General features: G+C 47.4%; 2 protein-coding genes across 3 annotated transcripts in view; one reads left to right on the top strand and one right to left on the bottom strand.

Annotated features, from left to right (window-relative positions):
• The first annotated feature begins 12,494 nt into the window (after positions 1 to 12,494).
• On the top strand, positions 12,495 to 21,647 carry MRPL55 (mitochondrial ribosomal protein L55). The gene is made up of 3 exons (XM_078605416.1): positions 12,495 to 12,637; positions 15,438 to 15,615; positions 20,184 to 21,647. The coding sequence occupies exons 1-3, from the start codon at positions 12,567 to 12,569 to the stop codon at positions 20,337 to 20,339; spliced, it is 405 nt and encodes a 134-aa protein (XP_078461542.1). The 5' UTR covers positions 12,495 to 12,566; the 3' UTR covers positions 20,340 to 21,647.
• The window catches only part of SPATA6 (spermatogenesis associated 6), a 21,783-nt gene continuing 16,044 nt past the window's right edge, over positions 21,599 to 27,337 (bottom strand). For both annotated transcript variants that reach the window (XM_078605414.1, XM_078605415.1), the window contains exons 11-13: positions 25,180 to 25,282; positions 23,575 to 23,675; positions 21,599 to 23,215 (exon numbers count right to left, since the gene is read on the bottom strand). In XM_078605414.1, coding sequence (XP_078461540.1) covers positions 23,005 to 23,215; positions 23,575 to 23,675; positions 25,180 to 25,282 — 415 coding nt within the window. In that variant the 3' untranslated portion in view covers positions 21,599 to 23,004. The remainder of the gene's footprint in view (positions 23,216 to 23,574; positions 23,676 to 25,179; positions 25,283 to 27,337) is intronic.

The following is a 27,337-nucleotide window of genomic DNA, read 5'->3' as shown; positions in this document are numbered from 1 at the left end:
ATATGTGTTAGGATTGGTCCAACCAACTATAACTACTGGATATCTCTAACATAACATATTTCCACGTTAGAAACTAAACTGGTTAACACTCAACTGTCCTATATTCTTAATTCAATATCACATTCAATAATAATGTATGCTGTTGTGTGTGTTTTTAAAACAGGAAGGATAGATGAAAGTAGATACAAAGATAACACCTACACACGCACACGCACACCAAACACACAAAGATCCCCCATATAGCCTTAACATACTTTTGGAGCAAGTGCTGTTAGCGAGCTACTATCAAGGCCAGAACAGCACACGACGGGGTAAGGTGGCCAGCACCACGCCCGGCCGCCTTTGTCTCCCCAGTGGTGATGTTTACACACCACACAAGGTACGTATTTGAGGCTGAGTCGACCTAGGGGAGACCCAGGACAGGCTCAGACAAAGGTCATTGGTGCTGGCCGTGAGCGGGAATCGAATTCGCGTCGTCAGGTTCAGAAGCGCAGTGTGCTCACCGCTACACCACCACTCCTCAGCACACACCCACACATGTACAAACGCACACACTCACGTACACACTCCAAGCCCATATATGCACGACCTTGAAAAGATGATGATCGTATCATAAAGGCACTCCTTCACCGGCGGGCGACACGAGAGGCCGAGCTATAAGATTCATATACTTTATCTATATTGCATATCAAACATGACCATTTTACAATGTAGCTGCGTGTATTATATACCCTGCCATGCCGGGTCTATATACACACACGCGAGCTGCAGATTTTATATGGCTGCGTAGCACAGATATGAGAGCGCTCAACTCGCAGTTTAAGAGTTCAACTACAGTGAGGGAAAAAAGTATTTGATCCCCTGCTGATTTTGTACGTTTGCCCACTGACAAAGAAATGATCAGTCGAAAATTTTAATGGTAGGTTTATTTGAACAGTGAGAGACAGAATAACAACAACAAAAAATCCAGAAAAACGCATGTCAAAAATGTTATAAATTGATTTGCATTTTAATGAGGGAAATAAGTATTTGACCTCTCAATCAGAAAGATTTCTGGCTCCCAGGTGTCTTTTATACAGGTAACGAGCTGAGATTAGGAGCACACTCTTAAAGGGAGTGCTCCTAATATCAGCTTATTACCTGTATAAAAGACACCTGGGAGCCAGAAGCAATCAATCAATCAGATTCCAAACTCTCCACCATGGCCAAGACCAAAGAGCTCTCCAAGGATGTCAGGGACAAGATTGGGCTACAAGACCATCGCCAAAGAGCTTGGTTAGAAGGTGACATCAATTGGTGCGATTATTCGCAAATGGAAGAAACACAAAAGAACCGGTTATGGGTTGACGCAGCCTGTCATTGTGTTTCCCAGGGGTTGTGACATGACCCAGTGTGGTCGCGCATTCGGAAGCGCATCCGCCGCTTGTTGCACAGAGGCTCACGGTTCGAATCTGGCAGGCTGCCCCGGTTAATACTCCCCAAGTATTAGGCGTAAAATACTAACAGTACGTGCTGTCTGCTGAACGACAGTGAACGTCAATCGAACGAGAGTAGGAAATCACGCGCTTGCATCATGCTCCGAATTCGAAAAAAAATACTCGAAAATTATTTAATTGGGAAACGCGTGGCAATTGGTGCCCTCTACCGCAATTCTTTTTTAACAAGATCACTCCTGAAAAAACCCGCGAGATTTCCCCAGGTAAACAAGTGTAATAATAACAATGATGGTAACATTAATAACATTTGTGTGAAGGTAACAGTGGTGATTTTTTAAGATACCATAGGAATGTGGAATTTCCACCTCCTGCTTTGAGGGCTGCCAGTGGAGATGAGTACTGTGCCCAGTGCTCATTGAGAATGGAGACCCAGAGTGTTTGAAGTGATGGTTGTTCACGTTAGCTCTTGAATACGACGTCACGGGCAAACAAGTGCGTGACTTTCTGATGACCACTGTGGAGATGAAACTACAGTGTACTGCGTTGCACAATTGCCGATGGAATGCATTGAACCGGATTTCGCTGTTCGGTGGAAGTTTGATTATTCGGTCTTCAATGACTGGGCTTCCAATCATGAGCTAGCATCTTAGCCGAGGTTGTCACCGCCCCATAATTAATAATCATCATCAGCAGCATCATGCAATCATCATTACAGTCAGTGGTGTTGCTATCGAGTTTGCAGGTGGTACCCATGAGCCATGCACCATAGCCCATGGGCCGGAGGGGCCGGCAGGGCCGGGATACAAAGGAGGGGGGATTGGATAGAGGGAGGCCGCATTTAATTCCTTGCACCAGGACCCAAGCCAACCAGGCTACACCACTGGTCATAACCATCGCATGCATTCGTTAATATCAATGATTCAGTTATCATCACAAAAATCATCCTTCACAGATTGGTGAAATGAGCATCGCCGAGTGAAGATGGTAGTGGTTGTATGTAATGTATGTTGAACGTTTTTCGAACTTTACATCGCCAACCGTGTTAATCGGAGGCGCAGGGGAAGGACAACAAACGAAACACAAAAAGCAGTTCTAAGGAAATGAGTTTTCAATCTGGATTTGAAAGTGCATAGCTCCAGTGGCTTCCCAATATCGGAAGGAAGGGCGTTCTAGATGGCCGCAGAAGTGCATTTCAAAGCGTGCAATGCAGTGACCGTCTATGTTTGATGTGTAGTGTATTTAACGGAGACACACACCTGAACTTGGAGGCAACATGTTTATTCGACAACCCCAACAGGGTAACTACATAACGCACAACGATAGTTAACTCGACCCCAACAGGGTAACTACATCACCGGGCCAGGCCAGTAACATCCTGCCTGAACCACGATGCCGACCGTGACGACCGAAGACCGAAGATCGAGGAGACGCGGCATGGCAGGTTGATTCCAGAAGACAGCCGCGATCGCTCTCGGGAATTCCTTTTTATGCTCCGGAGCGTGGCCTCGCTCCGCCTTCGGCCACGCCCTCTTCTGGCTCTTACCAGAAGGTTCTCGACCGAGCATCACGTGTCCCTCGAGCCCCTTTTGGGCCCCCTCGCTACCCTGTCCTGGTCACGTGCCCTCTCGGGTTCACCCAGACTGTCACGTCCTTACTTGCCCTCTCTCTGACCGTCACCAGAACCATGCCCCCTAGGGCCCGCTTCCATGCCCTACCCACTCTGGTGCCAGAGAGGGGCTCAAGACGCGCAGTTCCACTCTTGTGACAGCAGCTGGCGCTAAACGCCATCGTGACTCCAGTTATGTCACTACAGGTGGTAAGCCAAAATCGGCTGCTGCGAGGATGACCGGAGTTTGCATGATGGTTCATGCTCCTTGACGATATCAGCAAGGGATTGTGGTTCATTTGTGGCAAGCACTTTGTTGTATTTATCAATCACTGTTTCTTATAATGTTATGTTATGTAACCACTGGTTCCTGCCACAAAAAGGTGTAATTTTCACCTCTAGCTCAGCACCCCAACATACATTAGAGATGTCCAAACAGTTATTTAAATTAATAAGCATTTCAGGGTGTTTGTTCTTGTCGCATTGTTGGCTATGGTTTCCAAGATACACCAGAGCATGTGAAATGTAAGCCTGTGCTGATTTAATAAAGGTGTTACAAAGGCTGCCACCAACGAAAATAAATTAAGCCTTACTGCAGCGAGTGCATTTAATCCTGAAGTAATTACAGAACTGTACATATAATCTTGAACATTTATAACGTTTTAATCCCGGCGTGCTCATAACACCCAGGATTGTACCGAGTTCCCGTTTTCAACGTCAGGAGAATCCAGAAGCTCCAAAATACACAAAAGACTCAAAAGTAAAGAACCGGTTCAGAGTTTATCTGTTACTTAAACAAATTTTGTTGGGAAAAAAAAAGACTTGGTCCAAAAGGCCAAGAGGCTGGTCGAATTAAAAGTTATTTTATTTGCAAATGGTGCAGAAATAAAGGGCACCACTGTGGCGAGATGTTAACTACCTCGCCTGCTAGACAAGAGGTCGTGGGTTCGATCCCAGCCCTAACCCCTGTATATTTGGAGTTTGTATGTCTCTGTCCCCGTGATCGGGTGGATTTTCCTCTGGGTCCTTCGGTTTTCGCCTCAACATGCGTTTAGAGTATTTGGCTGCTTTAAATGTGCACGTGATAAGGTATTTCGTTGAGCCATCGTTTCTGGCCAGGTCGGTTTTGAAAATTAGCTATATAGCTCAGTGGGCCTTACCTGGTAAAATAAAATACTGTATAGTTTAAATAATTATCTAAATTAGGGTATAGGGGCCGTCCATAAATGACGTCACGTGATTTTTGACGATGTTTGACCCCCCCCCCCCCTCGTCACACGGCGTCACAAAAAGTCAGACCCCCCCTCAAATATGACGTCACAAAGCTGTGCCCCCCCCCCCCCCCAAAAAAAACACATGCTTCAAATCGCTTTAAACTATTGTCATTGTAGTGCAAGTCTATTTAATTATGTAGAACGTGTTGTCTATATTTATTTTAAGTTGCGCATTTTTACGTGACCTCACATTTATCAACCCCCCACCCCCCTCGTGACACATCGTCACAAATGTCTGACCCCCCCCCCCCAGGTGCGTGACGTCATTTATGGACGGCCCCATATTACCTGCCACGCTGAGCCACAGGAGTGGCACAGTGCTGGATTACAGGCAACCATGTGCAGAGCCACTGCCACCTCGAGCACGGACGTGGACATTGAGCAAAGGGAACACACATTTAAAAGGTTTTCTTTGGAATACCCTCACAGACAGAACGAGGGTGACTTGGTTCAGATAGCATACGTGAAGAAACTGCTGAGGCAAGTACGTTCGCTTGGTGGAAGACGCACCCCTGGAACAGAGACGATGGCCAGCGATCAGGCGACACGGTAGAAACCACGCCCGAGATGGTTTCCCCCACCGCAGAAACGGAGCGATGAAAGCAGCCCCCCACGTGCCGGTCGGATATACGAATACGCGATTCTCAGCCGGAGTGAAATCGCCCAAAAAGAGGCGGTACTCCACAGAACGTGACATGACGCTGATTGGACTATATCCAGAGGCACAGTGACGGCTAGCGTGACTCTGTGGTTGAATGACATTGGTGGTGCGTCGCCCAATCGCCTTAATGAAGAAACCGCCCCTGTATACGAATACGCTCTTTTATCTCCGCAATCTTTGAGCCTGTGCTGGGAATTCTGTGTCGGGGGGTGGGGGCAAGCTCTACACGGAACAACCTGCTGTTGACTTCTTGGTTCTTTCGGTAAAGTCACGTAGAAGGGAGATAATAAAATAATAAAAATAAAACATAATCAAATACAATTCTCATGACGTTTCGGCCACAACTCAAGCAGCCGTCCTCAGGTGAAGAACAGGTTTGTCGGAAGACAGCGTCTGTATGAACACCACCAAGCTTGGCAGTGTATGTTTAAGCTGGGTTAGGGGAGGAAGAGCGCCTTGACAAAGGAATTTGCATATCAACAGAGGAATTTACCATATTTATGGAAAATGCAGATATGGGATTAGTCACTACTTGTGAAATGCGTAGGAGGGGGGGGGGGTCTCAAAGTCATATTATGCCCGTGCATTATTTAGGATTAGCAGCAACAAAGGGAGGAGGTAGGGTTAGCAGTAATAAAGGGAAGGAATTTTAATAGTAAGGAGCTGTAGCATCCTGTGGCCCACATTTTAATGGACGTAAGTTAATCATCGCCCTACGGGACTATGACAGCCCTTTAATTGGTGGAAACCCACCACTAGCGCCATCGTTGACCATCGCTTACATTAACATGAGCTGCCCCGCCCATGCTGCTGACACTTGGGCTACGCCCATTTTAAACCTTTATAAAAAGTTTGCCTTTAGACGCTAACCCCCTTTTCCTGATGACGACCGCTTGTGTTGTGATCGAAAAGTCGTGATTTTTATTTTTATTATTAAATTGTTTCTATCTACGTGACTTTACCGAAAGAACCAAGGAGATACGTAGGTAACTGCAAACAGGCGGGCGGTGCAGGCAGGCTGGCAAGTGAGTTGTTTGGCAGATCAGGGTCTACCCTTCCCACATAAAAGTACAAATACCCCGCTCGCAGGCCCCACTCGGTGGGGCAGCAGCAGGGAGCCCAATCTCCTCCTTAATCTAGATATAGGCGCACGGCGTTCGTTCGGGACTTGCGTCCACGGAGTTTCTGTATACGCCCCCGCCCACGTCGCGGTTTGTGCTCTTACTGGTAAAACATGAAAAAAAACAAGTGGCCCAGATTTTACTGACGCTAAAAGGACGATGAGACAGGTTGACCCCTGACTCGGAATGGGAGCCTGTAACCTTTAGATCATGAGTCAAAGCATTCTAGCAGCAGTCACCTGCTCATGGCTTGTTCAAAGTAGGCCTTTGGAAGTGGCAGGCAGCAGAGTTAACCGTAAATCTAACTGAGTAACATAGGTTACCTATTTCCAAAGAACAAAACGTAGGATAGGATAAATTGTGTTCGTTTTATATATTAATATAACTAATATGTATATGTGTTTATATATATACAGATTTTTATATATACCACTGTTTTGTTTTTTCCTGTTTTCAAATGTTTCTGTACAGCATCTTGCGATCACGTGATATTTAGACACTATCAATATTTATTTTTACGATAGCAGTTTATATCCATTACGAGCTCTGAAGCGGAGGTGGAAATTCCACATTCCTGTCACGGTGACCAAGCTCCACAAAGGGCAGTCACTGTTGACCTCCCACAATGCAGTACCTATTTTATCAACACTGGAGGGATGATGGGCCGAGTGGACCCTTTTACATAAACATTCTATTTTTATTTTGAAAGCTTCTGTGAAATTCAAGTTTCAAGTTTATTTTCTTTAACTGGAGACCACGAAAGTCTCATTTGCAAGTGACCTGGGGCATTAGTCTGCCAGTAGGTGGCGATGATTGCTATGTATGTAATCTAAAATGCGTCATTTACGAATAATTTTCCAATTTGGCAAATCTCGACCTCCTCTTCCCGACGTCGGCACACGATGACATACTTTCATGCATGACGTTGCGCGGGATCTTTAACGTCCGCTGTGAAGCAGGTGGCGCCGTGGGACGTGGCATCGTTACGGTTATCACGCGCCCCCGGTAACAAACAGGGCGGCCGCTACGTTCGAACCGTGAACCCTTTGCAACAACGAAAACAAACGGGCTACTTTTCGATTTAAAGCTTTCGTGACTGCAGGGATTCATCTTCTTGGTTCTTTCGGTAAAGTCACGTAGAATGGAAATAATAAAATAATAAAAATAAAACATAATAAAATAATTGTCACGACGTTTCGGCCACAACGCAAGTAGCCGTCCCCAGGTCATGAGAATTATTTTATTATGTTTTATTTTTATTATTTTATTATTTCCATTCTACGTGACTTTACCGAAAGAACCAAGAAGATGAAACGGGCTACTACTAGGCCATGTCACCGCCGCCGCCGTGAATGTGATGGCTGTGTAGCAATAAGCGCATTCTTGCTCGTGTTCATTCATTTGAAACACTGCAGCATTGCCTTTGTAACATTTAGACATCGATGTGCAAAAACGTCCTGAACTCATCTCATATCTACGGTACAAATATTGTGAGCACTGCTGTACTCAGTAGTACATGCCTAATTACAAGTGGAAATAAATGTTCGGAATTAACACATTCCTGGCATAGTTTACATGTGTATCAGCCTTCAATGAAAGCTGTTTGGGTTATTTATTTATTTTAAAACGAAAGAAATGTTGATCCTTACAGATTAGGGTTAGGAAACAGGATTATAACGTAGGCTGTGGATTTGTCAAAAGTTTCATGATTTAAATTATACATATTTTTGTTCTCGGTCAATCCACTACTGAATGAAGGCCCTCCGTATAACGTTATGGTTTGATCATACTTCACCTTCCTAGCCAGTTCTAATTGGTGAAGGGGTGCCCAAGGCCAGTTCACATATCAGTCGTTACTGATGTGAGCCGTAGTCGTGTCAAACTCAGAGTGCACCATCGGCCCTTCAGCGCGGTGGTTCTTCATTGCAAGGCCCCACAGGCCCACTGGCGGCCCTGGTGACCTTTAGCGCGGCCCCTGGTGACCTTTAGCACGGCCCCTGACGTGCGGCCCCCGATAACACACAACGAGTGACAACACCGCCCCACCAGCATCATCGTCGTGCTGCTGTCAACCCCCCAGTGGTTTCAAACGTGTGGCGGTCCTCACACACCGATCATGTCTTATCGGCGACAGTGGGCCCCCCTTTGAAAATGAGTGAAGGGCACTGCTTTCGTAAATTTGAACCCTTTGATTAACACCCATACGATACGCTACGAAAAGGAGTTCGCAGAAAATATGCCTCCTTCCCAAATCTCCAAATTTACATGTGGGTGTTTACATACATGTAAATTGAGATTTACATATAGCATCTCAGAAGTCACACAGCCTTCAGAGAGTGCATGCTTTCGGCAGCGTTGGATTAATTGCAAGTACAGTCCGGGCCCGGTTTCAACATTCCTTGTCTCACCAGCAGCCAGGCTTGCTTAACCACCAGATATGTTCTAGATTTGAAGCTGCATAGGCAAGGACACATATCTTTAGTTGCCTATAACGTCTGGCGGTTCAGCAGCATTGCTTCATGCAAGCCCGACCTTGTTGATGAGACAATGTATGTTGAAACCAGTCGAGAATTGGCTTGTATGAACCAATGCACACTCCCAAAAGGCGCAATGGTTGACGGGAAGTGTAAGAAAATACTTTTTATTTTTTACATGGAGGGACAAATATATATACGGAGACATATAGTCCAATTATTCATGTTGTAATAGTATCCACAATGACATTGAAGATAACTTTGCACTATATGCTGGGACACTGATCCCTGATTAGTACACTATTGGCTTTAGTGAGGGATCGACTCTTAAGTAACGTTACTAATTACACGTGGAAATGAAACATTTATAGATACCACATTTAGTTTGTGTGCCTGTGTTTATCTATTGGGTTGAGAAATTATATACATGCCCTTCTGACCCAATTCAAGCCCACAGTTTTTCGGTGACAGGTAGCTATTGAATATTTAAATGACCTCTTTGGTTCTTTCGGTAAAGTCACGACGTTTCGTTTGCAACACAAGCAACCGTCATTAAGTAGAACTAAAGCTTCAAATAATATTTAAATGCGCGTTTGGCATTTTACAGCCTTCCTGCTGAGAAGAAATATGTGAGGTTCAAGACGGGAGGCTCACACAGCGGCGAGGTCTGAACCGGGGGCAGCATGAAACTCTGGCTGACGGACAAGGTTGTGTTCCAACCGGCTGAGAGAAAGAGGTGGGACCATTTTCATAGTCCACTACGATATCTCACACCCGAGAATGAGGAGGCTTATTGCAATCTTCACTTGGAGGTTTGGAGAGCTGTTCTTTCGACAATTTTTTTTAAAGCAGGTAAGGTCCACAGAGCTATAGAGCTATTTTATCAGAAGCGACCTGGCTATCACAAATGATAGCTCAATGAAGTGGCTTATCGCGTGGATATATATAACAGCCAAATATTCTGAATGCATGTTGATTCACAAATGTGGAGAGAAACACATTTATTTAAAAGTCTATTTAATTAAGTAGAACGTGTTGTCTATATTTATTTAAAGTTGCGCATTTTTACGTGAAAGTCACATTACTCACACCCCCCCCTCGTCACACATCGTTACAAATGTCTGACCCCCCCCCCCCTCCTAGGTGCGTGACGTCATTTATGGACGGCCCAATAGGTGTTTGTGACATGGAGGATGTCATAGGTGGCTCCGTTGCTCGAGCAGCAGAGAGCCACGAGGGTAAGTAGCTGTTATTTGTTCAAAAGTTAAATTCTCTACGCTCAACATGCATTCGTAAACGTTTTTTTTGGTTACTTTAACATTTTCTCTGACACTTGCATTGTCGATTTAAAGCTTTCGTGACTGCAGGGATTCATCTTATTGGTTCTTTCGGTAAAGTCACGTAGAAGGGAAATAATAAAATAAAAAAAATTAAACATAATAAAAGACAATTCTCATGAATTCTCATGAATGAATTCAGACGCTGTCTTTCACCTGAGGACGGCTGCTTGCGTTGTGGCCGAAACATCGTGAGAATTGTATTTTATTAAATCCTTTATATTACGTTCGCATGCTTGCTTGCTTGCGTGCTTGCTTGCTTGCGTGCTTGCTTGCGACCGTGTAAATCTTTCGGTCGTTTTTTAACCCACTTTCCGTGATCCAATCGAGTTGACATTTTCCACACAGACTCGTTGTGCCAGACAATTAATGTTCGTGAAAAAAAATTCCCAAAATTTTACACTTTTTAGGCAAAAATGTTTTATTTTACATATATTCAAATAGAACTCATTCATCGCTTTGGCTGAACGTCACAGTATAAGAGCCCAGAGCGTAACCTCTCCACAGGCCGTGGCGGAGTAGCGCAGTTAGTAGTGCCCTCGCTTCCCATGCCATAGGTCGCGGGATCGATCCCCGCGTCCTCCACAGGCGAATATATTTTAAATCCTTTATATTAAGTTCGCTTGCTTGCTTAGGACCGTGCAAATATTTCGCTCGTTTTTTAACCCACTTCCCGTGATCCAATCGAGCTGACATTTTCCACACTGACTCGTTGTGTGTGACAGTTAATTTTCGTGAAATTTTTTTACACTGTTTAGGGAAAACAAATTAAATATTTAATTACCAATTGCTTAATACTGGCAGACAATCATCTGACCCATAGATTGCAGCCATCTCAAGCCAGGGGACGAGAGGACTCTAGCTGCCACGCATATAAAGGATTTAGAGTGAAAAACTTTGTTTTTACGGGTTTACTTGTTACGTTTTATTTTCATTATTTTATTATTTCCCTTCTACGTGACTTTACCGAAAGAACAAAGAAGACTTGCATTGTCTTTGCACCGTTCGCCTTTTGGCGTCCTCTGGTCTAACACTGGTGGCGAGACGAGGCCATAATGACGTTTCTGCTGTAGGCCAATCCGTTTCAAAGGCAGTGTGTCTATAATTATTATCAGAGCACGTTTGTTTGCATGTTTTGCATAAGTAGTGTGTGGTTAATGCAAAACGTGCAGACTTAATACCTTGCCACGGTGGCGAGATGTTAACTACCTCACCCGGTGTGCAGGAGGTCGTGGGGTTCGATCGTGACCCTGACACCTGGATTGCTGTACAGGCTGCTTTAAAAAAAATGTTAACACTTCTGAGAATTTGCAACAACACCACAATAAATGTGTGTCCGGGCTCTGGAGACCACCTGGATAAGACTCCAGGCACGCGTTGACAACGCTGGCGAACAAGGGGATGACTTTTGACTTTTTGAAGTTAATAACATACATTTGTTATCACGTTACAGTGCATTATCCGTTATTTTTCCATAAAAAAACGATAGTCCCATGTAAGTGTTGCTATTTTTTTGAAGCACCCTGCGCTGTATATTTAGAGTTTGCGGTGTCTCTCCCCGTGGTCGCGTGGATTTTTCTCCGGGTCCTCCGGTTTTTTTCCCCTCTCAACATTTAGAATGAAGAAGACGATCACGCGGTTAGAGTGCTTGGCTGCTGTGAATGTCCACTGGTTGATAAAGCCACTTTGCCGAAGCTGGCATTCGTGGCCAGCTCGCTTCTGAATAAGTATAACCCGTAAAAACAAAGTTTTTCAATATAAATCCTTTATATGCGTGGCGGCTAGAGTCCTATCGTCCTCTGGCTTGAGATGGCTGTCACCTATGGGTCAGATGATTGCATTGCACCATTAAGCAATTGGTAATTAAATATAATATTTTGTCCTAAAAAGTGTAAAATTTTGGAAAACAAATTTCACGAACATTAATTGTCACGCACAACGAGTCTGTGTGCAAAATGTCAGCTCGATTGGATCACGGGAAGTGGGTTAAAAAACGACCGAAAGATTTGCACGGTCCTAAGCAAGCAAGCGAACTTAATATAAAGGATTTAAAAATGAGCTCAGTGGGGCCTTAGCGGCCGTCCATAAATGACGTCACGCACCTAGGGAGGAGGGGGTTAGACATTTGTGACGATGTGTGACGAAGGGGGGGGGGTGAGAAATGTGACGTCACATAAAAATTCGCAACTTTAAATAAATATAGACAACACCTTCTGCTTAATTATATAGACTTTTTAATAAATGTTTTTTCCACATTAAATACCCACTACAATGACAATAGTTTAAAATACATTTTTTTTGGGGGGGGGGGGGCAGAGCTTTGTGACGTCATATTTGAGGGGGGGTCTGACTTTTTGTGATGCCATGTGACGAGGGGGGGGGGTCAAAAATCGTCCAAAATCGCGTGACGTCATTTTTGGATGGCCCCTTACCTGGTCAAATAAAAAATATCTATTGGTTTGCGAACAAGGGTAAAACGAATTCTTACTGTTTCATCATTTTGATACTGCCAAAAAACAAAAAAGGTTTTAATATTTTAATCGCAAAACTTTGGTGGCGGACGTGACGTGCGGATTTAGCGCTTGGGTGACATGACGTCACCCTGACCTCTACACACCGAACTCTGCCTCGCGGGCAGAGTAGAACGCAAACCAGCGATGTTTGTCCCTCTGTTAGGATTGTTAAAGCCTCTCGCCCCTCTCGCCAGAGTCGCCTCCTCGTCCGCGAGGTGAGGCGAGCTGCAATCGCGGTTACGTTTATTTTTTCCCTTCGTTTCGCTCAACGAACATTTGCCGCCGGTCAACCGAGCTTAGGCCTCTGGGAGTCACCGGCTCTCGGATAGATTCTTAACCGGGTCAGGGCGTGCCCTATCACGGCCGAGCCGGGCACGTCGAGCCGGTGGGAATCGCGAAATTTTAGCAAATTAAAAGAGAACGAAACTGTAGACAAGTTTGCAGTTAAGCCAAATAGGCGATATCTAAAAATCGGATTTCACACAAATGACGCGATGCTTTGTAGTATGTTTATACTGACGTGAATGTCATGTGCAGTCGTGCGGTACAGTATATATTCAATGCTACACAAATCAGCTGCCGGATGAAGGCTTCCCCACGCCGTGTCGGTCGTAGGGGTTGTGAAAGGGGGTGGCCAGATGTGTTTTTCGTATCACTCGCCACTGATGTTTACCGGGAATTGAACTCCTCGTGTAGCCGGGTTGGTGAGCGCCGCGCGCTAAGCCCTGCCCCACCATCCACCCCATTGCACGTTCACGTTTAAAGCCGCACGATAATTCATTGGGACGCAATCTTTTTCCGGAGAGACTTCATGCGATGTAGGACGCTTCAGGTTTGGCGAACGCCAAAGCGTGATACTTGCACTGGTAAGGGATGTGTGCATGCAAGTTCCATGGTAAATCCACTGCTGGATGAGAGCCTCTCCCCATGCCACGCGGGTCAATGTCATTGCCCTCAACCGTGCCACGTGTCACTGTTAGGGGGACGGCGACTGAGTAAATACATCACCTTGTACAAAGGCAATTCACCGGCGTTGATTGGTTCAAACAAGCACTGACTCTACATTCAAATTGAAGCAACGTAGGCTTTCGCGACCAATATTTCTTAATTGACGTCTGTTTCACGACATAGGGTCTACGACACACATTTCATTCATGCGATCTGATCCCGAGATCAATTATGAGCCGAGCCTGACTGCTAACGAGACACCCGATGCAGAAAGCGGTCCAGCGTTTGCTTGTTGAACACACATTGGCTGAAATGCGCGCTCAGAAAGAAGGTTGTGTGTGTGGTTGATTTTGATGTGGAAAGGATACGTTTAGCGGCCATCCATTTAGTACGTACGCATGGCGGGGTGAGGGGGGTTAACTCACATGCGTACGCTTGCGTATGGGAGTCTACTGACTATGAAACGCGGGGGCGGGGGGGGTGAAGCCTCGATAATAATTTGTCTACATTGGCATTCAAATGAGCCACAGTTCAGTTTCTTCAGCTGTTAGACAACAAGCACTACCGGGAGAAGTGGGACTGTGGGAGAGGTGTCACTTGTGTGCCCCTGACTGCAGATATCACGCTGCTGTGCTTCAGACTGACACTGCGCCTGTTGACGACATGCCGATAATGCGTCACCTGTTCGACTGGGTTCAGTCGGCGTTTGAACCTAGCCGACACCAGACAAACGTTTTAAAGGAATGCAACTTAATTCTTCATGCAGCCGGCGGTAGACTGTTTGCTTAAACACGTTAATATTATTAATTCTTGATCGTTTCTGCGTGGATTCAATATTGACCATTCTATAGGATTCGGGGGGGTGCGTCAATCGTACGTACGCAGGTGGGGGGGGGGGGTAAAAACTTCGCGTCCGTACAGGGAGGGGGGGAGGGGTCACGTTTTGACAGGTTTTTGCGTACCTACTCAATGGATGGCCCCTTACGAAGTGGAGGGGTAGATATTGGGGAAGGTGGCGTGTTCTTCCGGAGCTCCACATGAAACGGTCTTTGTCTCATAACTTGACACCAATAGCACAATTCAAAGATGTTAATTAAAAAAACTAAATTCTGTGTTGAAATGTTATTTAATGTTGGTGTGCGCAGGCCCCGGGAGTAGAAAACAATAATTTCTTAGCGTATGCGATCCATACAGCGTTTACCGCCTCCTTGGATTAGTTGGAAAAAAAACTTAGCATTCAACTAAAATAAATTTCAAAACTCGGATTTTCCATCCTGCTTGCACGAAAGAAAAAGACTGTGGTGTTGGTGAAGCAGTGATCGCGCACTGCTCTGCGATCTCAGAAACCTTGGCTCGATTCTTGACCAGGGAAGTCAGTGGCCAGTGATATCTGGACCTCTCTTAGGTTGTCTTAAATGCTTACCAGGAGTCAGTGCTGGGATCAGTTGTAATTGTGTCATTCACAGCGAATTGTAATGGCGATGTCATTTTAATTGCATCCAACAATGCTGGTGTAATAACACATTCCTGCGGAGGGAGCTGGTAGGAACGTTGGGTTGCTCGGTCAATGGCCAGGGTCAACGGCGGCGTGGTGTATTCCGCAAATATGCCTGACTGTGAGGGCGGGCACAAGCCGGCGTGAGTAGGTTAAACGTTGAGTTTTATAAGGGCACCACGGGGTGACCAGCCCCTCCCCACCCAGCCCCACCCTTCCCACCCCCCACCAGGCCCACCCAGCCCCTAGCCACCCAGACCTTCCCCACCCAGCCCCTCCCCACCCAGCCCCTCACCTCCCCACCCAGCCCCTCCCTGCACGACGGATTCAATAATCCCCTATGGACTGGTGTAACCAGGAGGTTCCTACCAGTATAACTGTTCCCATGTCTGCCTGGGATGGTCTGTAAAACAACATTACCACTGGGGAGAGACAAAGGTAGCTTGTCCTGGAGTGCCGTACCGACCTTAAAATGTGCTCACTAACAACACCTGCACCTTCACAGCTAGACGAGAAATCTCGCCTCTCACGTATGGCCGTGTGCGTGGGCTTTGTTCTTCCCAATCCCTCAGGTGTTGTCTACTGCCGAGGCCGTTGTTGCCGTCGTCGCCGCGGCGTTTCAACTCGAACCGAGCGTCCGTAGTGCGAACGGCGAGGAACGTGTATCCGCGGCCGTACACGCTGCTGCTGGCTCGACCGGACGGCTCCACTGTGCGGATCCGCTACACAGAGCCCAAGAAAATCATTATGGTACGGAGACGTGATCGTGAGAACGAAAAAGTCTAAATTGTCTTGCCGTTCAAATATACAGTCCGTTCTCCTATAATGCTGCGTGTTTTCAGAACGCGAATTGGATATAACGCGATGAATGTATGAGGGAACACATTTTTTGTAACACGGATACTAATTCTTTACAAACTGATCGAGTAAACGGAACTACGTCAGGCAAGTAGGAATAAGCGGTAGAACGGCTGCCTCTGCGTAGCATCACACAAGGCGGGATGCTGTTCGATGATTCTGGATGCTACCCACGTGCCTCAATCTTTGTTCAGCTTGCGTTACGCAGCACACGTGTTATCGCGAACTGCGCTTTACCTGATATTATAACGCGATTTTCCAAAACGCGATGTTCTTCAGGAACGCAACTACCGCGTTATAGGAGAACAGACTGTACAATGCAATGGTGGCCTCAAGCCAGTGACCAAAATTCCAGAATTTTCCCCGAGCGGTGGCCGGTTTCTTTTAAGCCATGACCACAGTGGTATGACATTTCTTTTTTATCAACCCTGGGGGCATGATGGACCAAGCCAACAGCTAACAAGGATTTGACCTCACATTTCAATTGAGTTGAGTGCGTTTTTTTTACCAAGGAGCACTTCACTTCACCGCATGTCGCGGTAGTAGTCTCGGGTTCACGCGTTCAGTCAACATGAGCGGTAGCCCTCCGTTGCCATGCGTGCCGTGACCCAGCTGGCCATCAAAGAGGTGTGCCTTGGCGTGCAGTCAAGGAACATTCTTTACAGAACGTTGCGAAACCATTCGGAGTGTTCGAGAGATTCAAATGAAACAACAACAACACGGCAGCGCTGTCGCTTAAAAAATGTGTGCCTCTGGACCGCTGGGTCACATGTTAAGATCTTATGCCCAAGTTCAGGGGATAATGGGACTTTACTGTCGTTTGATTGTTTAATGGCACAACGGTCTTTGTGCAGGTGATGTTGCCCTTTGAATAAAATGTCAATGCACATTGTCAAAGTGTCCTGGTTTAATATAATATTCTAGACAGGTGTGAACTTTGATTAACTTCACTGGAATTCTGGTAATTGATTTACAGACCATTTGGGTGACCACATTGCTATGGAGAGAAAATAATAAAGTCGTCGAGAAATGCACTGACATGGAGGTTAGACTTTGGGTTAAAGTCTGCTGGTAAAATAGTTAAGATTTTCATAGCTGTGAAATACTGCTTGGAGTAGTAAAAATTACCACACAGTTGCTGTGACCCTGTCAAGACAGACTCTTCACCCTTTTGGGTTGTCTAGCTACGTCTCAGTGTTTTTTAAGTCCTAACCCTAAAATGAAAAAAATTAACCCGTAAAAACAAAGTTTTTCACTATAAATCCTTTATATGCGTGGCATCGGGGCGGCTAGAGTCCTCTCGTCCTCTGGCTTGAGATGGCTGCCACCTATGGGTCAGATGATTGTCTGGCAGCGAACTTAATATAAAGGATTTTAAAAATAACTGTTAATGATCCAAGTGTGGGATGGAACCGAATGTCTTTGTGGGAAATTCCAGCAATCTTGCTTGCCTCTAAGAGCGCTGGATTACAGACATGCACCTCCAATCCCTTTTTCACCACAAAGACACCACGGTGGCAAGATGCTCACAACCTCGCCTGGTACACAGGAAGTCGTGGGTTCTATCCCGACCCTGACGCCTGCTGCTGTATATTTGGAGTTTGTGTGTCTCTCTCTCTCATCATCATCACGGTGGCTAGGAGATGTTAACTACCTCGCCTGGTCTACAGGAGGTCGTGGGTTCAATCCCGACCCTGACGCCTGCTGCTGCTGTATATTTGGAGTTTGCGTGTCTCTCTCTCTCATCATCATCACGGTGGCTAGGGGATGTTAACTACCTCGCCTGGTATACAGGAGGTCGTGGGTTCAATCCCGACCCTGACGCCTGCTGCTGCTGTATATTTGGAGTTTGCGTGTCTCTCTCTCTCATCATCATCACGGTGGCTAGGAGATGTTAACTACCTCGCCTGGTCTACAGGAGGACGTGGGTTCTATCCCAACCCTGACGCCTGCTGCTGTATATTTGGAGTTTGCGTGTCTCTCTCTCTCATCATCATCACGGTGGCTAGGGGATGTTAACTACCTCGCCTGGTATACAGGAGGTCGTGGGTTCAATCCCGACCCTGACGCCTGCTGCTGTATATTTGGAGTTTGCGTGTCTCTCTCTCTCATCATCATCACGGTGGCTAGGGGATGTTAACTACCTCGCCTGGTATACAGGAGGTCGTGGGTTCAATCCCGACCCTGACGCCTGCTGTATATTTGGAGTTTGCGTGTCTCTCTCTCTCATCATCATCACGGTGGCTAGGGGATGTTAACTACCTCGCCTGGGATACAGGAGGTCGTGGGTTCAATCCCGACCCTGACGCCTGCTGTATATTTGGAGTTTGCGTGTCTCTCTCATCATCATCACGGTGGCTAGGGGATGTTAACTACCTCGCCTGGTATACAGGAGGTCGTGGGTTCTATCCCGACCCTGACGCCTGCTGTATATTTGGAGTTTGCGTGTCTCTCTCTCTCATCATCATCACGGTGGCTAGGGGATGTTAACTACCTCGCCTGGTATACAGGAGGTCGTGGGTTCAATCCCGACCCTGACGCCTGCTGTATATTTGGAGTTTGCGTGTCTCTCTCTCTCATCATCATCACGGTGGCTAGGGGATGTTAACTACCTCGCCTGGTATACAGGAGGTCGTGGGTTCTATCCCGACCCTGACGCCTGCTGTATATTTGGAGTTTGCGTGTCTCTCTCTCTCATCATCATCACGGTGGCTAGGGGATGTTAACTACCTCGCCTGGTATACAGGAGGTCGTGGGTTCTATCCCGACCCTGACGCCTGCTGTATATTTGGAGTTTGCGTGTCTCTCTCTCTCATCATCATCACGGTGGCTAGGGGATGTTAACTACCTCGCCTGGTATACAGGAGGTCGTGGGTTCTATCCCGACCCTGACGCCTGCTGTATATTTGGAGTTTGCGTGTCTCTCTCTCTCATCATCATCACGGTGGCTAGGGGATGTTAACTACCTCGCCTGGTATACAGGAGGTCGTGGGTTCTATCCCGACCCTGACGCCTGCTGTATATTTGGAGTTTGCGTGTCTCTCTCTCTCATCATCATCACGGTGGCTAGGGGATGTTAACTACCTCGCCTGGTATACAGGAGGTCGTGGGTTCTATCCCGACCCTGACGCCTGCTGTATATTTGGAGTTTGCGTGTCTCTCTCTCTCATCATCATCACGGTGGCTAGGGGATGTTAACTACCTCGCCTGGTATACAGGAGGTCGTGGGTTCTATCCCAACCCTGACGCCTGCTGTATATTTGGAGTTTGCAATGTTCTCCCCGTGGTCGTGTGGATATTTCTCTGCATCCTCCGGTTTTTTCCCTCCATATTTAGAAACGTGTGTTTCGAGTATTTGGCTGCTAAAAATGTCGACGTAAGGAATGCGAAAGAAGTTCAACATATGTACACTTCGTTGCGCTATCATTTGTGGCCAGACCACTTCTGAAAAATAGCTATATAGCTCAGTCTGCCTTACCTGGTAAAATAAAAAGTTTAGTTTATAGTAGAGTTTATCAAGGTTTTTATTTGGTGGGGCAGGTAACCGAGCTCTTTCCTAGCTTTTATTTGCAAAAAATTGGCACGTTTGTTCACGTGACAACTTTATGAATTGATCCCACCCAAAATTAATGTATGAATCACTGTCCTGTTTCTCTGTGATGTCTCTCTTCTGAATAGATCTCTATCTTAGCTCCGTCTTGTGCTTTTCTGAATACATGTACTCATCTATATCTCAAATCTTTCATGGCTCTAATTAGCATGGTTCGCTGCGTAAATATGTCCATTGTAATATCAGTGGCGAGTGATCTCAAACTGGTCTTTGGTCCGCCACCTTCACCAGCCTGTGCTGACGAGGAGGTACGCTCAAATAACCCCTGCTGCCATCACAAGGTAGTGGGGGAAGTGCTCATCCAGCAGTTAATTTCCAAGGTGCTGTACATTATTATTACTACCACTACATATTACAAGTTAAATATTTAAATATTCAGTATATTCTTTAGCACAATAATACATCTGCCGTAAATAAAAAAAACTTCGTGGTACCCGACATTATCCAAAAGACAGCATATGCATACAATTTGTATGAATATTAAATAAGCTATTTTAGACAAAGAGTTGCGGTCGCATCGCATTTGCATGTTTTATAAACGCAACTTGTTTTGTATTGTCATCAACCACCATCCAAGCACTGCAACCATCGTGCACAATCTTAATTCTTGCATCACATCCTTGCATTATGGCCACTGCCGCTCCGGGGGAGCTCAGTGAAACGGCCACCCAAACCCCCCCCCCTCTCCACGCCCCCCTTTGTCAGATTGCATCCGTTGACTGGAGTTGCAAGCGTGCGTCCATTCACGAGCACGGTTCCTCTTCCTAAAGCTCGAGACCGCAGCCTCTTCCACCGTCACTGATGCGAGCACCGTGCCCTGCCTTGCCCCTCCGTGCCGTGCCCTGCACAGCTTCCCGTGGACCTGGACGCGCTGAGCGAGGAGGAGAAGCTGGCGCGACTGCGGGCACGCGGAGGCCGTAAGGAACGGCCAAAGTCGAGCGCAGAGGACGACCTGGGCGACGAGCTCCACACGGACACCTACAGCAAGTTCTGGAGGAACAAGTGACGCTGCCGGCCCCGGGCAATCGCCCCCCCTCCCCCGGAGTCTGCGGAGGCTGCTGCTGTATTCGATCAACCAAGTTCAGCTCTCCGATGCGTGTCCGGGTTGTGCCGCGTGTTGTACGGCGCGACGTCTCGACGTTTCGCTCCACGGGCTGAACGTCGGACGTCAAGTCGAACTCGTGGTAACAAACCCGAACTGCACATCGGATGGGGCCTGTACAGCGCAACTGCGATCTCCCACGGCAGTGCCACCTCACGTTGTCGATCACCTCTAACCGCTATTGACAGGAGCTTCAGTCGACCGCGCACCTCCTGTCCGTCGCCCGTACATATGTACGTATATTGAACTTCTTTCGAAACCGTAAAGTAGCCAACCGTGCTAATCGGAGGTGTGGGGGAAGGACAACAAACACAAGAGGTTTTGTTTGGGTGAGATTGCGTAAATATAAATGTGTCGTTAATCCCGCCACCATCTGACACAGCCAATTAGTAAAGTTTGTCACGTAAATAAAACATTCCAATTAGTTAGTGCTTCAGCAGACCGGAGTGTTCACATTTGCTCAATATTAGCCAAAAAACCTCTTATGGATAATGTGTCGTGAAAGCCTTGTTAAAACTAGACATCTCCTCACCGCAAGATGTTAACGTAACCCTGTCTTGATCAGCATTGAAATAACAAAACTCAAAGCAATTAGGGAAAATGGGAAAGGCAATTGCCAATTTGGTTTGTCTCTTGCATCGTTCGCCAAGTGTTTGTTTCCACACAATCTTTGTAGATAATTGTGTCATGAAAGTGAAATGTACATTTTCCTGCCCTCTCAGCTTTTCTCCAACTACACGTGCTCACGAGCCTCTTAAAACACAAGTGAGTGTCAAAGTCATCTACGCAGTAAACGAGATAAGCCCCCCACTCTGCTTTAATAAACCAAGCCGTTAATGTTTTAGAGACCGATTAAAGGAAACCTGGAGACAAGAGGCGACGGCTAATAATGCGCGGTTGTGCTCGGCTGTTGTGTTGTTAACGTGCGGCAGTAAAGTATCGTCGCTCCGTGTGCCGCGCTTGCATAAGCCTGAGCAGCGCGCGTGGCAACAAAACTGCTTTTCTGTTGCGATCGGGTTTTTTCTCATCATTCGCAGATTTCCATCAAACATCTTGTGTGTGTGTGTAGCATCCGTCGGCTTGCCCGCCCCCCCATCCTGCCTCGTGTGCCGTGACGACGGCCGTCGACAACGTAGCCGTCAGTCTCAACGAGGATTACAAGGGGAAGGGAAACATATTTTTAATAAACGCCCCGTTGAAATAACATAAAAAGGCTTACAAGTGCTCGTTCATTTACGGCAATTTACTTGCACACAACGTTAACACCTTTCTGACGACACGTAACACTTTGGTCGGAATGCATTTATATCTGTGCGCTACAAATATTCTCTCTTTTGGTTCTTTAAAAGCCTCTTGCATTGTTGGAAATAGCCCACAAGCCGACCGTGTGCTTGGTCCTGGTACTGTGTGTTTGGTGCATGGTGTCAATGTGTGCGAGCAGGGCTGTTGATGGGTAGCGTTGTTGGGCGAGTGGCGGAGAGCTGTTCGGAGATGGGTAAGAGGCTTTGAATGCTGGAGAGTGCATGAGAGGGGAAAAGTTTGTGAATGGTTTGGATAAAACACCTTAACGGTTTACCTTCGTTTACACTTTGCAAACAACCGAACGAGGCCACTCGGCTTTTTTTGTGCAACAAACCAGTGGCAATCAGGGGAGTTGCGAACAGAGCCGTGGGGTGGAACGGGGAGAGCGAAAGAGATGCCCAGCTTTGAGACCGGGTCATTGGAGGCGTTCTGTGCGTGTGGTTGTTGGGACCGCGTAAATTGAGGACGGACGTGCAGGTAAACATCGAGGCCAGGCGAGTACCGAACACAGGGACACGGAGGCGGTCGGCACCGAGTCGTGCGAAAGAAACGGGTTGGCAAAGGTACCGTGAAACTGTGAGTAAATTATAAAACACGTGGTGGCACAGTGGCATTGAGATCAGGTGATCTTGAATACTTAATTGTGAAAATTTGTATCCGAGAGAGCCTCACCGAGTTGAGACTTTTTCAGGATGGTCCTACATTGGAATGTTTAGCCGATTAATTTTAAATACTGTGGCACGTTGTGGGAAGAAATAGTTGTTGAAAAAAGCACTCACATAATGGAGCCAGGGGAGGAATGGGTTAATACTCAAAGGTATGCACGCAGGTCTTCACAAACCCCACTTGCTGTCCTGCTATCAGACCACCTTACAGCCTCACCGGGTTTGGTTAGTTTCACAGATCTTTACGAGATCCACCTACCCTTCCCTCCCAGTGTGCTGGATTGGAGGCATACCACCACCGCCGCCACCACCACCACTCCCAGACAAAAGTGCCACGGTCATCGACACGGTGAAGATTAAAATAAAAAAAATATATACAAATTTATTTTTTTTCCGAGTATTTGTAGGCGACTAAAAGCAGCAGCCCATACAGAGAGGTATTCTGAATGTGGTGTGCCATGTGCGGAAATATTTTACTGGGTCACGAACCCAGCTGCTACGAAGTCCCGGTGGTGGCACCACGATACGGCTACAGGATCCGTCTTGTTGCCGGTTCGGTTGGATAGGTCCCCCCCGTGTCTTCGTCCTCGCCGCTCGCTCCATCACATCGAAGCGGCCGCCGCCGTCACAGCCCCGGCCTTCGCGTCGCGGTAAAGATCGCGGTAAACGCGCCCCATCTCCTGGTGGAGCGAGGCGCGGTGAGGCTCCGCAGCTCGCAGCGAATTGGCACGCGACCGCCACAGCTCGAGCCACTCGGCGCCATCGCAGCCGGTGGCGGACGCAGCCTTCGCCTCCGACGAGTCGGCACCACCGCTGAAGATGACGACGATGGGAAAAGGGCGGTAAGGAGAGAGGAGTGAGCACCGGGAGAGAAGGGAATGAGTGAGGCAGGGAGAGGAGTGAGTGAAGCAGGGAAAGAGTGAGGCAGGGAGAGAGAAGTGAGGCTGGGAATGAAAGAGGAGTGAGGCAGGGAGAGAGAGTCGTGAGAGAGAGAGAGGAGTGAGGATATGAGATCGGGCGTATTCCGGGTGATTTTGTCAATAAACCTCCCATACAAAATAGATGTAATGTTAACACGGGCACTGAGCCACACAGCAGTGCCGTTGCTAAATGTCCGAATTCGGGCCCCAGTCGTGGGTGACAACACAACAAGAGGAAACGTAAAACGTCACCTGCTGCTTCTTGCAAGCGAGAGTCTGTGGAGTGCCCGCTCAGCTGCTCCCACGGAATGGCTCTTCTCCTCCCCCACCTCATCATCCTCTCCACCCGAGCCCTTTCAATAGGAAACATACGAAACACTATTAGCACCCTTGCAAAAGTCAAAGTCACAGAGTGTCTCCAATAAAACAAAAAGAGCTTGGGGTGGTGGCCCTTAAGCCAGTGGTGGAAATTCCCCATCCACATGACGAGGGTCAGTCCGTGGTCATAATAGCAGACCAGGGTCAGTACCTGGTACGAACCCGGTGACCCGAGTTCCATTCCCGCTCACGACCAACACCAGTGACGATTATCTGAACCCTTAGGTCGACTCAGCCTTAAATGAGTACCTGCTGCAATGTGCAAACATTGCTACTGGGGAGACAAAGGTGGCCGGGCGTGGTGTTGGCCACCCAACCCCTCATGTGCAGTGCTGGTTTTTCACAAGTGTTCGCTAACAGCACTTGCCCCAAGTCCGATTATCACCTCCGATCATCACGGTTGGCCACGTACGGTGCAACAGAAGTTCAACATGCACGCGTGCAACAGAAGTTCAACATGCACGCGTGCAACAGAAGTTCAACATGCACGCGTGCAACAGTCGGTAAGGCTATATGGGGGCTCTTTGTAACGGCAGTCCTTGAAGGTCCAAGTGTCGACTGTGCAATAGCTGCAAAGATCTGGCAAAAGAAAGCTGTGGCGAGGTGTGGTGGGTGACATCAAAGGCAGTGGTGGCCTTGACGTAAAACTTAGTGGTGGGGCAGAAAGGGGACGAGTCGCAAGGCTTTACAAAGAAATTTCGCCGTTCAGGGTCGAAGGGGGCGTTACCCGCGTCACGAATGACAAAGGTCTGGTTTTGAGTCGAAATACGTTCCTTTGAACAAGATATTGTGCAGCTCAAATTTTTTTGGAGAGCCTTACCGGTTAACATCTTTCCCAATGAAAGTGGGACGCTCATAATCAGAATCTTTATTTATACTGGAGAGGAATCTGATGAGCTCTTTTCCACAGATGTCCACGTCAAAAGCTCCGAGCCAGTACCGCTAATATTCTGGATTTGATTATGGGTCTCAAGTGTTTCGGAAACCAGCATTATCGAGCAGCATTTTACCAATGGTTGTCCATTGGATATACTATGCCCCAACACAGTAATGTGCAATATCCTCTACCGGATTGAAGGTGAGTGTACCCACCCCCTATAGCTCATTTCAGTAGAAATACTCGTTAATCCTATATAATAATAGTTTAGACTTCTAACATGGCATTCGTTACTAGTACAGCACACCGGTGTGCTGTACTAGTAACGAATTGGCATGTTCCGTTTACGTGACAAACCTTACTAATTGGCTGTGTCGGGTGGTGGCGGGTTTCACGACACATTTTTATATTTACGCGATCTAACCCAAAAAAACCTACGTTATGGAAAAAACTTTTCCTATGCATGTTGAACATAAACTATTCGCAACATCTGTGTGAGCCACCAACCCTAAAACTAAAGGAACATGTGGCAAGGTGATGGGGACAATGGGAAGGGAGAGGTGTGTGATGGTGGTGGTGGAGGGAGGGAGGGAGCGACTCACGTAGTGCAGTGTGCGGCGAGCTCTGTTGGATTTCAGCAGCCCCTTCACGCGCTTGTGCACGAGCTCCCACGAATCGATGCTCCACGAGGGATCGCATCGGCAGCTGGGGAGGCGTGAAGAGAGGGAGGGACAAAGACAAAGATCCCCCGTATATCCTTAACAGACTGTTGGGGCAAGTGCTGTTATCGAGCAGCGATGACGGCCGGGAGGGCACACGAGGGGGTGGGTGGCCAGCACCACGCCCGTCTGCCTTTGTCTCCCTCGGGGCGATGTTTACGCATCGCACCAGGTACTCATTTGCGGCCGAGTCGACCTAGGGGAGGCTGAGGACCGGCTCAGATAATCGTCTTAAAGCTGAAGACTTAAAGCTTAAAAGCAATCGCCAAATAAATCATTGTAGTTGTGGGGGTCATGGGAATGAGGCACAACAATGATAGGTGGAGGGAACGTTGGTGTGGCAATGAGGAATTAATGATTGATAGCAAGACAGCTTGACTTGTACCAAATGAGGGCTCGATGGAGACTTATTGTAGGTATTGACCCATGATGAACTGTGTTAACTTTGCTCGGTGTCTGTTAGCAAAACATTACCAATCGATCAATCGATCTGCATTTTACGTGCCAATATCGCCCTCAAGAAAGTGGGCGTCGGTGAGCGTTACAGCAGGATGGGAACTGTACGGGAGGGCGTAGAGCTAACAGGGATAAAAAAAAGAAACCCGTCACGACCTCAGTGGCGAACACCGACCAAGTAAATTGCAATCGCGCGCAAAATAAAGTGCAACCGCACGCAACGAATATCACGAGAAAAGTAGGTAGTAAATAAAATAAAAAATTTCCCCCTTCAATTTTTTTCATTTAATGGCAGACCACGGGATTTAGCGCGCTCGCTCGACGCGTTTCGGACGGACGTCCCATTAATGATTGACAGTTGCATGAGAAAGCCATAGAAATGCTCTGCACAGGGGTCAAGACTGAGGAGGCTGGGTGGTTCAAACTCAACTTATTTGTTTTTAACAAGTAGAGCCCACTGGGCTATGTTACTCTCTTTCAGACGCGACCTGGCTATCACAAATGGTGGCTCAACGAAGTGGCTTATCACGTGGAAATTTATAGCAGCCAACCACTCTGAACGCAAGTCGATTCTAAATGTGGAGGGAAAAACCGGAGGACTGGGAGAAAAATCCACGCAACCACGGAGAGCGAACACGCAAGCTCCAAATATACACCAGTCGTCAGGGTTGGGATCGAACCCACGACCTCCTGTATACCAGGCGAGGCAGTTAACATCTTGCCACCAGATTTCTCGTATGTATGTTGAACTTCTTTGGCACCGTACGTAGCCAACCGTGCTAATCGGAGATCGGAGATCGGGGGGGGGGGGGGGGACAACAAACTGTGAGTTGATGGTCCAAGCCCGGTCAAACAATACAAACAAGCCCTGCACATTGGCAATTAGCTCCTGAACATATTGAACATTTGTTCACGTACTTGATTCAGACTCATTCGGCTCTTAAGTCAAAGTCTTTTCAAAAATCAGATGACTGACAAGCACTGGACCACATGACAAGGAACACCGACCGCATGGATGAACATTGCCGAGAGAAATTCGATTTGAGACCACTGCAAGTGACTCCTGAATTAGCTCTGTAGTGTCAACTTCTGTCGTGTAAATCTGGTCCCACGCTGACACAGCGTGACGGCGCGCTGAATCGGAGACGTTGTGGAAGCACGTCTCGGTATTTTAAGACACGGGCTCAAGAACAGGGCTGAAATATCGTCACGTTGCAAAAAAAGACACTGCGAGTTCGCTCTTAAGAGTCAGACAATTCTTTCCCCCCCCTGCTCCCCCTCTCCTTTTTAGACGCACATCCTCTCCCCTCTGCGATGCTCCCTACCGACTGGGACGGCGGGCCCCCTCCTACCCTTAGGCTACCCTCCCGCCCCCACTCCCCGCGCCCCCCACACCCCCCCCCCCAGCTGCATTGGGACTATCCCGCGTAAAATGTCGGGTCGATCGAGTCTCGCGATGCGCTGTAACGGGCCTGCGTTTTGTTTCAATAGCAAAACAAAAAAACTAAGTCAGAAAATCCTTCGAGCCATTGGCTACAAAAATGCGCAACGCCAGGCGTGGGCTCAACGATGCTCAGAAAGGCCG

Source organism: Lampetra planeri, chromosome 24 (genome assembly GCF_965212315.1).
Source record: "Lampetra planeri chromosome 24, kcLamPlan1.2.h2, whole genome shotgun sequence".
NCBI lineage: Eukaryota > Metazoa > Chordata > Hyperoartia > Petromyzontiformes > Petromyzontidae > Lampetra > Lampetra planeri.
The sequence above is the reverse complement of the archived record's forward strand: the minus strand, read 5'-3'. Positions and strand labels throughout refer to the sequence as shown.

What these genes read in the sequence shown, in the direction of transcription:
- MRPL55 (XM_078605416.1), top strand. Translation starts at nt 12,567, where the DNA reads ATGTTTGTCCCTCTGTTAGGATTGTTAAAGCCTCTCGCCCCTCTCGCC. An exon ending in GTCGCCTCCTCGTCCGCGAG is followed by an intron (nt 12,638 to 15,437) that starts GTGAGGCGAGCT and finishes CCAATCCCTCAG; the next exon opens with GTGTTGTCTACTGCCGAGGC. An exon ending in AGCCCAAGAAAATCATTATG is followed by an intron (nt 15,616 to 20,183) that starts GTACGGAGACGT and finishes TGCCCTGCACAG; the next exon opens with CTTCCCGTGGACCTGGACGC.